This window comes from Alligator sinensis, unplaced genomic scaffold (genome assembly GCF_000455745.1).
Source record: "Alligator sinensis unplaced genomic scaffold, ASM45574v1 scaffold402_1, whole genome shotgun sequence".
Lineage (NCBI taxonomy): Eukaryota > Metazoa > Chordata > Crocodylia > Alligatoridae > Alligator > Alligator sinensis.
Genome location: NW_005842089.1, coordinates 114,654 through 128,278, shown reverse-complemented (window position 1 = coordinate 128,278; position 13,625 = coordinate 114,654). Strand labels below are relative to the sequence as shown.

Genomic DNA, 13,625 nt, shown 5'->3' with positions numbered 1-13,625 from the left:
AAAAAAAAAAAAATCAAATGGTAGCTGAAGTGACATTGTAGCTGTGATGGGCCAGGAAGTATGCAAGACGCAAAGATTTTTGTGGGTGACATATTTACTGGACCTGGGGAAGGGGTCTGTGGTACCTGAAAGCTTGTCTAAGCCTATCCCAGTCATGAAGTTGATCCCATAAAAGAAATCACCCACAAAAATCCTTCCCTCTAAAAAAGAAATAAATAAAATGCATTTTTTTTTGTTTCAGCTTCAACCCATTTCAAATTCATTTTGAAATCCTGACAGCCTGCGGTAAGGCCTAACCCAGTATGGATTAAAATAAATTTAAATTCAATTACAGATATTAAGCAGTACTTGTTTGCTGCCCAAGTCAACACATTCAACTGGTGGAAGCCGCCCACTAAGCACCAGGGCCCAGAATCTGCTGAAGTGCTGAGCCGACTGCTGCAGGTGCAGAGAGGCTGTTTTCTTTATTTCAGTTGAGTCACTGAATACAGTTCAAAGCCTAGTCCAAAGCTAAAGAACCAATTAGGACTTGGGGGCAGGGAGTCAGGCAAGCTTATTCTTCTCTTTTAATCTAGAGCCAGAATAATAAATATACTAAATACTTTTAAGCTAGGAATAAAGAGTAGGTGAGAGAACCTGAGATTCGCTAGTTCTAAAATCGTGAAAGACGCGGTAACCAGAAACAATTCAGTCCAGTAGAAATTAAGCACGGGCTTAAACGCTTCTAGCTGCGGTCGGTTTTAAGCATGTGCTTAAGCACTGTGGACTTAAATGCGTTCCCAAACCAAGGCCCTGCAGACTGCATTCCTGGCATTCATGCCACGTCTGGGAGGCTGACAATGGGCATGTGAAAATATAATGGCTTATAAGCATGCATTTTGGTTGAAAGGTAGCAAAAAACAGCCCCGATTCCACACTGTTATTTTGCATCCTGCAGGGTTAAAAAGCATGCATTTCGGTAGGTTTTGTTCCATCCCTGTATAGGTAACCACAGAGAAGCAACAATAGTTTAAAAGTGCGTTACAGAAGTTCCACTTATGCACCAGTGCTACTTTCTACATGGAAAAAAAATGTTTAAAAAAAAAGTGAAAATTCTCACCAAGTCGGTACTGAGCCACTCCTCAATGTCATCCATGACAGAGGACTGTGCAACGGGGATCTATGGAGTGCAGCAAGAGATGCGGCAAGGCAGGCAAAAACCAAAACACATCCACAATCGTGGCCAGAGAAGGATGGGAAATGCCAGAAATAAGATTTAAAAAAAAAAAAAAAAAAAAGATGTAAGATGCATTGGAAAAAAATCCAAAAAAACAACCAGCAACAAAATACAAATGCACTCAAATAAAGCAACACTCAAAAGGTAAATTATGCGCAGCAAGGCTAACAAAACCAAAAACAAAGGTTAGGGGGTGGGGGTGATGCGACTGGATGTGAGTACAAAACGGATAACTTTTTGACCACTCGTTAAAGCCGTCAATACGGACCGCTGGGTCTACTCTTGATCACGTAACGCTTTTAAGGCTAGAATATTGGATGAGAATTCTCTTTACATCATATCAGCTTCATACCCTTGCTTTAAGGGGCTGTTGTGTGTTGCTGGTCCCGCACGAACAGACTCAAAACCTGCAGTCTTTCCACAGGTAACAGTTGAAGCCAATTTGTCTAGTCCCTCCAGCGAGCGAAAAGTGCCCAGCCTGGCCACAGGACGGATACATTCTTCAGAATCAAAGGAGAGTAGACAGAATTGTTCCCTACTCACGGGATTTTTCTCCACCACAACCAAAAGTAGTTTGAAATGGCGTGTGCACTAAAGAAGACTTGGTGTGGTTTGTGGTTCCTTTCCTCTTAAACCCACCATGATATATCACCCTCCCTAGCTTTGTAACTGGGATTGAGGTGGAGCTGGCAGGCTATGTTAGGAATAACGAGATGTCGCAAATTCACCTGGGTCAGCGAAGAGAAATTATTTGTTTCCTAGGTTCAGAACTTCCTGTACAAATATATTGATCTAACTTCAGAGGAGGCCATGCAGTAGCAAACAGGAAAGCAGTGCAATCAACTGAGATACGGCTTTCCTCTTTGGATAGCAATGCATTAACAGGTCCTAGGCCAAAGTAGCACAGCTGTTGTGCCAGGGCGGGAGGCTGCCGATCAGATGAATGCTGAGCAGTTTCAAAACTGTCTTAGGGAGAAGATGAGATTCCCAGGAACCATCCAGGGTGTTGCTTGTCAGGGAGGCAAGCTAACACAGAGAAGAGGGCTTGCAGAAATCTCTGGAGTTAGTTCCACCAGAATTGTAGGCTCATAGGAAAGGCAGGCTGGAAGGGACCTCAGAAGGTCATCAAGTCCAGTTACTTACTCACGGGGTTCCCCGGGGAAAGATGGCTAAGCCCCTGGAGAGCTCAAGGGATACAAGCCAAGATGTTCCTTCTGAAAGATTCTTGTTCTGCATCCATGACCCTTTAAGGAGCCTCGGGTCAATGACTGCCAGCGTCACTGCCCCACGTCAGACCTACCCAGCAAACCACAGGTAGTGTCGAGGGACCCAGCAGAGTGTAGGAGAATGGCAAGTTTCCACTCCAGGATAGAGGTGACAGCCAGAGGTTTAAAACCCGAGGGGATATGGTGCACTCAATAGGCTTGGCAGCCTATTGCCTGGTGACCGGCAGTGACATCAAAGATCCCGAGCAGAAGACAAGCACCTGCAGCTCACGTTGGGACAGGCCACATTGCTGCTTGGGACGAGTCTCCTTGTTACATCTGTGATGATAAGTGGAACTGAGGATGTCTTGTTTGAAGGCAACGTTTCCAAGCTGCCGTGAGCTAGCCAGGAGGGTCATTAACAGGAGCAGAGACACTGAACGCAGTTCTTCATGTGCTGCCTCCCAAGGACAAGTCCTATCCTGCAGAACTGACTTGCCAGTTTAAAAGCTTCGGAGATGTGACTGGTTTCAGATAGCAGGCACAAGACAATGCTGGGAAATTATTCAGCCTGCAGCAACTTAAAAACCATAACCCGAGTTTTATTCTCTCACCCTCTTCAATGCATTACTTGCTGCAGCCTTCAGAGATAGGAGTTCATTTGCCTCTTGGAAGGCTCTGTGTTTCCTTACAGATGACAAAGGGAGAAGCTTTGGGAATTATTAAAGTGCCTGGAGTAATAAATAACTAATGTGCTGCCTTTTTCTTACAGCCAGTAGAAATTTGGGACCTATCTATGCTGGAAGACTCCAAGGGTGGCTGGAGAGCTAACATGCTTGCAAGGACTGCACTGTGGGAGGAAAACCTGATTAGCTGAGAAGAGAAGCAAGTTTTATTCCGTCTCAGCCCCACCAAGGTTAGTTTTGCTTTCACATTTCACTCACCACTGCGAGAAAAACCCTCCCTGCTGAGGGGTCAACCTGCCAGCTCCCTTTAATGAAGCGCAGTCCACAACCAAGACTTCCAAGGAACCCACCAGTAACAAAAAGCAGGGGAATATATTCAGATCCCTGATTTCTAAGGCAAACCATAAACCCAAGTGAACCCCCCTCCTCAGCCTTCTTTATATACCACAAGGGCAAAGAAGGGCTTGAGCCCAGTTCTTGCTTTCCTAGTTGCCTTTACTGAATACAGACAGATGCAAGAGGAAGGCGCCTTGGTAGTGTTGGCTGCTCACTTCCACAAAATTAACCCTTCCAAGCAGCTATCCCGCTATTGGTACCAATTTACAGATTAGCCGAGTGGTTCTTCCATTACCTCCTGATGCACTAGGATCAATTAGGATCATCTAGATCAGGGGCGGGCAATTATTTTGGGTGGAGGGCCGCATGATAGGCAGTCAGGGGCAGATAACTATTAATTTTCTAAATTTTTTAGGAGTCAAATAGAATGGCCTGGCGGGCCGCATCTGGCTCCTAGGCCACATTTTGCCCGCCCTGATCTAGATCAAGGACAACATGGGGCGGGGGGTGGGCAAACTACATTAGATGCTTTCAAACGCTTCTAGTATATTAAGATGCTTTAAGTGAATTTGAAGCTGAAATTTGGCTTAGAATCACAGGCAGCTGGCAAGTGTGCGGGAGGGTTTTTTCCCTTTTCAGAAGTGTGGCTCTGTCACAGTTCAAGAATGGGAAGAATCTTCTGCTATATAAAGGCCTCACGCCCCTAAACCATTTTTTTTAAAAAAAGGTGAATTTCCATATTAAAATAAGACTGGGATTTCTGGGAGTGACTAAGGCACCAGCCACGGCAGTGGTGGCTTAGATGGAAATGGCTCTGGAAGAGGATGCCATCCGGCCAGGTTTCTGAAGTATGCAAGCCTGCACTGTCCAATGAAGCTCCCTTTCTCAGCAAGGCATCCCCCTGAATTGTCACTGCGGCTGACAAGCCAATTATTTCATATTGTTAATGCGAAGGATTGTTTTTAAGTTTGTATATCTGTAAAACGGATATTAGCCCATACAACATTCACACACTATTCGCTTTTTAATTGAAATTAATTCTGTAGGACTTATCATTCAGAGGTCTTTTTGATTTTGTGGCGTATTCCCAAGCCTAATGCAATCACGTAGGCAGCCCAGGAGGAGAACAAGGGCAAACTTTTCCACCTGCAGAAAATCAAAGGAAACTTGGAATTAAGCCCTTGTTTGAAGTCTGATTGTGTTTGTGCTTTCATGAGCAGTAAAGAGCTGTCAAAAAAGTTTTGCCAAAATATTTCCTTAATGACGGTAAAATCCAATAGTCTACCCTTAAAAAGACCCTCTCTAAGGTTATTAGCGCCACATTAGGTTTCTATTGAATATGTTCCCACTGGAGAAGCAGCAGGTATGAAATGACAATTCAAGTCTCTAGGTGAACTCATTAATGCTTTCAGAATGTTTAACAAGGTTCAGACTAATTGTTGCTAGACTAGAGTCTTGTGGTAGCTTAGCTGATTCTATTCTTTTCTGGGTACTTAATGCAACCGACACCAGTACTTGCCTGGCTGCTGTTCACTTCTTCCCTTTGTTAGCAACAAAAAGCGTTTCTCGTTCCATGTAATATGATAGCAGAAGCGGACTGATATTGCATGTCTTAGGGCTCTGTGTCAGATTGCTGCTTCCGTTCTTACCGTCACCTTAAAGCCGCAGTGATCCCAGCAAGGCTTCTTACCCTCATTAGGAAAAGGCCAACGTGACCCTAGGATGGAACAGTCAGTACTTCCAGGAGAGGATGGGCACTGGTGAGACCTCGTTTGGAAGAACGTGCAATTCTGGCCACCCAGGTTCAAGGAAGGCTAATTCAGACTGGAAGAGGAGCAGTAGAGTGGAGAGCCTGCCACCTGTAATGCAGCTGGAAGAGACCTTGTAGATCATCTGGTCCAGTCCCCTTGCAGTAGGCCGGAAAAGACAACTGGGGTCAAGTGACCCCAGCAAGGTGACTGTCCACTCTCCTTTTGAAGATTTCAAAAGGAAGAAGTTGGCTCATGTGGTCTCCAAAGTGAAGGTCGAGAGGGGACCTGACTGCTATCTGCAGACAGAACAGGACAGGAAGCATGATAGAGGAAGAGCTATTGAAGAAGACAAAGGACAAGACTTGCTCAAGAATGGACAGGAATGAACTTAGTCTGGAAATGAAAAGGTGGTTTTGACTCAGTAAAGCCGTGAGGTTCTGGGAGAGCCTTCCAATCCAAGTCCTGGAGGGGGAAAGCCTATCTACTTTTGAGATGCAGCTTAATGGAGTTTGTGAAGGGAATTAAGTGCTGTGATGCCTTGGACAGCAGGAGACTGGACTCTGTGACCCATATCCTCCCAGTGCATATGCACTTTAGATGCAAACAAATTAATTAGCTACCGGATTATTTTCAACTCATTACAATAATCCATGTACAGTGTAGGTGATAGCTGATGTGCGCTCTGCTCACTAAGCGTGGCCGGTTGTGTGAGAGCCCTTGTTGGTGAGATGCAACATGTAATGGGTTTGCGTCCTACCCTTGAGCCCAGGCAACGGAAATCATTGTTCATGTAGGCAGCTAGTCTCTTCGCTACATTAGAAGGTCGCTGGCAGACAAGGAAAGTGATATGGTCTTCAGAAAGCAGGGACACGAATGGTTTTGCTTCGCTAAGGGTGGGGAGATGGGTCCTGCCACTAAGAAGGCAGAAAAAGGTCTTTGAAAACCCTGGCCAAGAGCTCACCTGGCAAGTCTGAAGCTAGTGCACCAAGAACTGAATGCTCTTGCCTTGCCTGTGACACAAGAGGGCAAGACCAGGCTCCAAGGAACCTCTGGGAAGAGGACATGCCTCATCTGCCCCACATCACACAGGCCATTTCCCCATCCCCCTTTTGGTCTGGGCAGACCAGGTAGCCCCCTACTTTGCTACCAACATCCCAGTACCAGCCCCGAAGGAATCACTTTGTTTTCTGAAAATCTCCTCACTGCTGAGCGGAACAGACCTGCCTTCCCCCCCATCCGTCCACTCACCCCAGCCAGGTGGGCCACTCCCAGGGCACGCTGGGTTTAGCTTTTGGTTGATTCTGGTCTGGTTTTATCTTCCCAAACAATTTGTTTGTCGACAGACCATCTTATGCAATATCTGCATTTACCGTGTGTCGCAAGCGTCCAGTTGGTGTGCTGCTAGGTAGCACACAGATTGTTTAAGCCATCGCACGTCTTTGTGCTGGCTGCTGTCCAAAGCCAGGAGAGGAACTGGAATTACCGGCACTGAAATGGTGCTTGCCCTACATTCAGCCTCTGCCTGAAGGGTTTGGCTATGCTTAAAGAGGTTTGATGGTCTTGCCCTACTGCAAACTCCGGCAGCGCAGACAACAGCTCATGTTGGCCAAGAGAGTTTTTAATCAATGGAGCTCAAACTAAGAGCATCTGTGCTGGGGGTTTTTTGCTAGGATCACACTGTTGGATAGGGCTGTGTATTTTTTTTTTTGCCAAGAAAATTTTCAAGCTGAGCGAGTTTCTTCAAGGTTAGACTAAGAAACTCAAGTTTCTTAGGAGAAAACATCACTGAATTTCTAAGAGAGACTGTCCAGCAAGGGTCCCTATGAAGGCAGGTGATTAACCCAAGAGAAGCCCATCCTACTGTGGAAAGATGGCAACACCAGGTTTCATTTTGCAGCAGCGATCAGAGTGATGCCCTGGCACTCTTCTAAAAGTTAACTGCTCTTCATTAATAGCCCTAACACTGCCTGGACAGAAACTTTGTCCCTCTTTTCCATAGCCCAATAGTACAAAAAGTTACCAAAGGATCTGCACACACGGTAGTTCAGGACAAGGATGCTAGTTATTCCACTGATACTGTAAATACTAGAACATGGTATTAATAAGTATGGTTAAGAACTACAGCCACTTGGAGAAACTGGGTTAATGATTAGTCCAGTTTATTGCGGGGACGTTTATCTGAGATGATATATATCATTATACAAAGGAGCGTGAGTAGCTTGTGAGGGCAGACGCTGGTGCCCAGCTGATACTGGGACCGCCAGACCCCCAAGAAGTCTTTGCGCCTCCATGAACGCTGCAGTATCCTTTTTTCCAGGCTGAATAACCACAAGCCAGTAAGCGAATATGGAGTTTGTTTTCTTACTAAAGCCCTGGCCTGAGCGGTGGGAACAGCAGGGGTGCAGGCTTCATGCTTCCCTGCACTTGTAAACAGTGGAAAAGAAAACAAGGGGAACTCCCTGCATCACTGGGCTATTCATAAAGGAGGAGCATCTAGCAAAATGGGATAGCAAAATAGGACGGTGTGCCTAGCGCTGCAGCCACCCTGCAGATCAGCAAGGGGTCACAGTGAGCTGCATCCAGTGCCCCGTTGAGGAAAGTAGGTGTCATTTGTTCTGCAGCTCTTTAAAATCTGAAATGATTAAATGGGGAGTGTTCAAATCATGGGATAAAGACAAGTGCCTGGTATGGGGTTTACCTGTGTGCACCTCACAGGCCCACAGCCAGCCAGCAGACATCCAGGTGCTGGCAAGTGTCTGCAGCTCAGGTGCTATGCCAGTCACAGTATCTACAGTTTGGAGACACACCCCAGCTTAGAAAACCAGGCTCGCATTTCACTCCGTGGATGCACATGGATGCCATGTGCCTTGTACTCCCCTGGGCCTTCTTTGGTCTGCAGCCTCTTCCTCCCAACATGTCCCTTTTACACGCTGCTGGAGTTGGACCATCCAAACCCACTGGATTTCTGTGGGGACTCCCACAAACTAACCAGAGCCAGGGCAGGCTTGGGAAGCCCCAATCTCAAAGCTGGAAAGGCAGAAATCTCAGCCCGCTTCCAAATCAAGGAACTAAAGTTTACACACCAAGAGTGACCCTGTCTGGAGCGATTCAGACTTCGGCCCCTCCTTATAGAGGCAGGCAGCATACAGATTTTTAAAAACCAGGCCACATAACCAGTACTGACCCCTCAAACACACAAAAAAGAGAAAATCACAAGCAACCCCCCCCTTCCCCTGAAAAAAAAGACTCAGACTGGCTTAAAAACCAGTCCGAAGTCAGTCGCTGTCCTCCTTATGCCCTTCCACCCTGGTTTGGAGCCTTTGGGTTGCACTTAAGTTATTATTTTAAAGCTTTCTCCCTAACTGTACGGGGGAGAGACTCGAATGCTCAGATTCTCGCTGAACCTCAGAAGCTGGTGATTTAAGTGAACAGACCGGTGTCACTGGACTTCCAGCCTTACAATCTATGACTTGCCATAAAATTGCAGGAGGTGGAGACACTGCACTACGTCCTCCTAATTCAGACAAAACTCCCCAAAAGGATGTTTGCCAGAGCTTGTGAACACACCCTTGTTTTCAAGTACGCAGGGAGAGAGGAGCACGCAGAGAAGCACCTTTTTTTATTGCTGTTTTGTCTAATGAAGTTTGATCCTGCAGCCTGTGTTTATAGCACCCCATGGAGTCCAGTGCTGCAGGGCTGGGCTACTAGGAACGTGGGAGACGTCCCACCCCTGGATTATGTACGTGGAACTTGTGTTTATCCTTGAAAAGTGGATACTGCATCTATAAATCGAGACAGTAAAAGGAACAAACAGGCCCTCCAGCCCCGTCTCTCGGGTTTTGGGCAGCACGGAAATAATTGAAGGACACACCCTCACCCCCCATAATTACTCTTTACCTTTCCCCTAGAAAATTAGGCAGGTGGGAAGCAAAGTCCTTGTACTGTCTGATTTGTGGTTGATCAGTAGGCTGGGTGAGAGGTACACAGAGGATGGTTATTCTATGTAAGGAACTGGGGTGGGCAACAGGGTTCATTTTACTGGTGACATTCTCACCATTCCTTGTGTAATTAGCCACTTGTCTATGGGCTCCATGTCTGAGTTCCCACCTTTACCTCTCCTCTGTGTCGAGAACAGAAAGTCCATAGAGAGAGAAACCACAGCAACACCCATAAGGACGGAACAGACACAAGAGCAGTAAAACAACCGCGTGCAGCGCCGAGGGGCACTGCTGCTGGCAGCCACTTCGCAGAGCCACCTCCCGCTCAGCCCTCCTCCTCCTCTTCCTGCACAGAAGAGTCCCAGCCCTTCCTGTGCCATCCAGTGGGTTGCACAAACTTACTCTTTCCGCCATGCTGCTATTTTTAAAAAGATGACAACCGACGAGAAGCGAGGCTGGTGTTTTGTGTTTTCCTTAGAAGGGAAGGGTGTCGACAATTTGACCGTGACTCACAAGTCAGCCAGACCTTACAGGGATGTCAAATGCAAGCCATCCTGGAATTCCTCCTCATTTATGAAGGTTATACTCAAATTCATCCCTCCTCCCATTTTTCTTGGTTTCCAGACACAATGCCAATCTCTTCACCTTAAGTCCTCACCTCTGAAGGATATGACAGGTGAAGAATCCCAGCTGGATAAGGCGTTTCAGAAGCCTTTAGGGGATGCACTTAAGACCCTCGTAACTTAATAGGGCTTACATCAAAGTACGTCGTTTCAAGACTTGGGGCAAGGACCATGTGAAAAGTGGAATCACCTCAACTTCTCCGATGAACGGACAGCATGGACACCTGCTGTCCCAGCTGTGTCCATCCAACATCTTGGTGATCGCCACTGCGACTCCCACCAGGGAAAAGTCACAGGAGAGAAATTATGTATTTTTGGTTGTCTTTCAGTATGATTTAGTAGCTGTAATCAAGGACAGCCAATGCTACATGACTAGTCTTCCTCCATGGACCACTAGTCAAGAGGCTGCTAAGAGGAATTTTAACTTCAAATAACTACTGGAATAAGAAGCTTAAGGAGAACTAGCTGTAAGAGCCTCCGACCCTTCCTGGATGTGCTATAAGTGAAATCTCCTTCAGTTGGCCTTCTTTCCTAACCAAATGGCACATTAATTTACAGAGAGCTAGAAACTGCTTTTAACTTCATTCTTACTATTCCAGTTGGGGTTGAAACCATCCAAAAAGTCACTGGATTATCTCTTCTAAGAAGAAACACCCATCAGCCTCACTTCAAAACATTGCCACTCTTAGCTACTCAGGGTCTAAGTCTCTTCCCAAGACAGCAGTGAACGTATTACAGATGCAGTCATCTCATCAGGACCTTTGGAAAGAGATTGAGAGTCTGAGCTATAACAACATCCCAGGTCCAAAGTTCGATAATCCAAGCAAGTGGCTGCTTTCATACACTTTGACCAGTCAGATTAGTTTAGGATGTGGTTCTTTGAGCTGACAACACTTCGGGCAAGGTAACAGCTATACTGGTGCGCGTGACAGGTCACATCAGCGCCTGAAGCAGGATTAAATGAAGTACTAATGAAGGAGGACATAAGCCCCAAGCCATCAGTGGAAAAGCCACAGTGGCCCAGGGCTAACATGCAGCACGCATCAGCACTTGCTGGTGGTAAGTCCAAAGATAACCAGTAACAAGGACGGGACGGACGAGTTTACCCCGATCTCCTCACTAGCCCCCTATGCTATTCTAGTCCCCGCGGTAGTCAAAGCAGCAGCAAGCAGCTGGGCACCTCTGGCCAGACTTGAATACAGACTCTCACCCGCTCCAAGTGGAAGCTGTCTGGGGCAGCCTGTGGCCAAAGAATATTTTGCAATTCGTCTGCATGTGAGAGAGCTTGGAAAAGGGAACTGTGGGGGATGGGAAAATGTGCACGCTACACTGGCTCTTCCATGCTCCCTAGCGGTGGCTCTAGGGCAAGGTTAGTCTCTGAGCCGGCTCTGAACTTCCTCAGCCATCAGTGAACACCAAGCGTTGCAGGAAGGAAGGGCTTTAAAAAGGTGGCTTGGGGAGAAGCCTGGGAATTTCCCTCATTCCTAACTCAGCCTCGATTCCCGCTGGGGCTGGGTCGAACGTGCCAGAACGGCCGCCTGCGCTACCTTTCATCGAGTGCATTCCCTGAACGTGATCCACGCGCTTGTTTCTGTGACAACTCCTGTCAAAGCACCGGGCATCCCGGCAGATGGCCACGTGACAGAAGCATTCGCCCCCTCTGGCTTTGGAGGCTGGGCATGCTAACTTGCCCTTCTTTTTGGAAATCATGACCAGGCAGGTACTTTTTCTTAGATAGTCTTCCAAACAGCCTCATCAGCAACAATTTGAAATGCAAGGGACAGCGCTGCCCTCTGGGTCGCTGGCAGAATGCCCATGAAAAGTCTAGCTCAAACCCAGATGTCTAGAGAGCAGCATCGTTGCTCTTAGCTCTGTAAAACATTGCCCTGGAAGGCCTGCTGCCGAGGGCAGTAATGCAAGGCAGTGACCTACCCCTCCTGCGTTCTGTTTTCGAACATCCAGAGCAGATGCCAGTCCTTTGACAGCCTGTGGATCCTCATACGTCACACTGCAACAAAGGAACACACAACACAACGAATATACATCCAGCCACCACCAAATGCCAGAGCAAACACACTGGGCTCTGATCTGATTGCTTTGTTTGCCATTGGAATCAGGCTGGTTATTTTTGCAATGGCCTAGCATGTGAAGTGCCTCCCAACAGAGATAAGAACACGCACTCTGTCCCGGGGAAATTACCCACTGATTTCAGGCATGATGCAGCAAGTCGTGCATGACACACAAGAGCAGGGGGTGCCAAGCCAGCAAAGGAATGATAATGCAACATTACCCAGGTGGGTGCAGAGCTATGCAGGAGGCAGCGATGTGTTTTTAAACAAGGAGACCAGACATCAGCATGCATCTTACAGATATTTTTATACCAAAGACCTTCTGGAGGGGATTTAAATGAGAGGTAACAGCTTTACAGACCAGCTCAGAAAAGACATGCAAACGTAGGGGACAGCACAACAAAGCACATGGAAAGGATTACAGGAGAAGGCAACATCAAGGGAGCCAGTAAAGGGACCAAAGCAGATGGAGAAAACATGTTTATGTGAAGATGGTGAGGAGAAGTGTGAATTTGATGTGGAGGGCGTGCCAGCAAAGCGATTCCAGGGAAGGGGAGGAAAGACTTCATTAGGAAGCTGACAAGTTAAAAGGAGTTGAGGAGCGATGAGTGGGTGGGGAGGTGGTCACAGTTATCAACAGGAGAGAGAAAGACACAAGGAGGCGGGAGAAAGCACTGAGTCGGTTCCTCAGATCCAGATCCTCTTCCGAGAGATTGGGCTCCTTAAACGTTACTCAAAATTACTCTTGAAGAGGTGATCTGAGGAATCCTTGCTTTTCCTCCAGGCAGGGAGAAGCAATCAACCTTCAAGCTAATAGCACCTACCCATAAATCAGCCACTGGGTGGAGCTCCATGACTAACTAGGTGTAGTGCTTTCCTTTCTGGTATTTCCTTCTCCTTCTACAAGATCCCCAATCTCCCGCTTGTCTTTACAGTGGACTTAGTTACACCTGGGTCCCTAGGGTGCAGGTTCACATTAATTTATTACAACAGACACTGGTAAGGGGCCTGGACTGAGACCCCTCTGCTACACACTTCACCAGGCTTAGAGAGATTCAGCAGTGCACAGTGCTAAAATTGCACCTCTGCATACAGCATCTGGAGCAGGGTGGCTACACTCGCAGACTGCACTGTACAGTCCTGCCTCCAAGGACTCCTTGGATGTAATTCACTGGCTGAAATCTTCCAGACTTGGGCTTTGCTCAAAGAAGACTTTCCCCCTAGCAGAACAGAGGAGCTGAATGGGATCACAGGTAACTAAGAGGTGAAGGGTGAAGCTGTTTTAGCAGGTTGACAAGGTATTGGTGCAATCCCTGTCATAATACTTGGGCCTCCAAGTCTCTGATGCCACCAGCATTTCCTTGAATTTGAGCCAGGAAGAGTGCTGGTGGGGAGACAACCATGGGATACATTATTTTGATGCTGGGAGGAGATCAATGAATTAAAGCAGTTGTGTTCAACCTCTGGCCAGCAGGCTGATTCCAGCCCCTGGGGCCATGTCTTCTGGGCCTCTAGGGCTCCCCATAAATCCAGAAATTTGGCAGCAGAAACACAGTGGCAGCATGAATTGCTGCAGGTTCCAGATCTAGAGCAGTTAACAACACCACCACTCCCTGCTGTCATTGTTTTGGACCTGCGGGATCCCCATGAGCTGGAATACATGCACCCTTGTGTCAGCGTGTGGGGTTTGCTCCCTGCCTGGATCTGGTGTGCCAGACTGCACCCACAGACTGACCCTACTGACCTTATGCTGGATCCAGCCCCAGGACTGAACCATGGCATCTGGCCCACTGACCTTCCC

General features: G+C 47.3%; 1 protein-coding gene across 7 annotated transcripts in view; it reads right to left on the bottom strand.

The window, feature by feature from the left end:
* The window catches only part of TOM1L2 (target of myb1 like 2 membrane trafficking protein), a 39,817-nt gene that overhangs the window by 9,448 nt on the left and 16,744 nt on the right, over positions 1-13,625 (bottom strand). For 2 of the 7 annotated variants that reach the window (XM_025204546.1, XM_025204547.1), the window contains exons 11-13: positions 11,688-11,763; positions 9,249-9,314; positions 1,100-1,159 (exon numbers count right to left, since the gene is read on the bottom strand). In XM_025204546.1, coding sequence (XP_025060331.1) covers positions 1,100-1,159; positions 9,249-9,314; positions 11,688-11,763 — 202 coding nt within the window. Of the gene's footprint in view, positions 1-1,099; positions 1,160-4,458; positions 4,590-9,248; positions 9,315-11,687; positions 11,764-13,625 lie in introns of those variants that run through there. The other 5 variants (XM_006023917.3, XM_006023915.3, XM_006023918.3 and 2 more) reach the window with 3 other exon arrangements.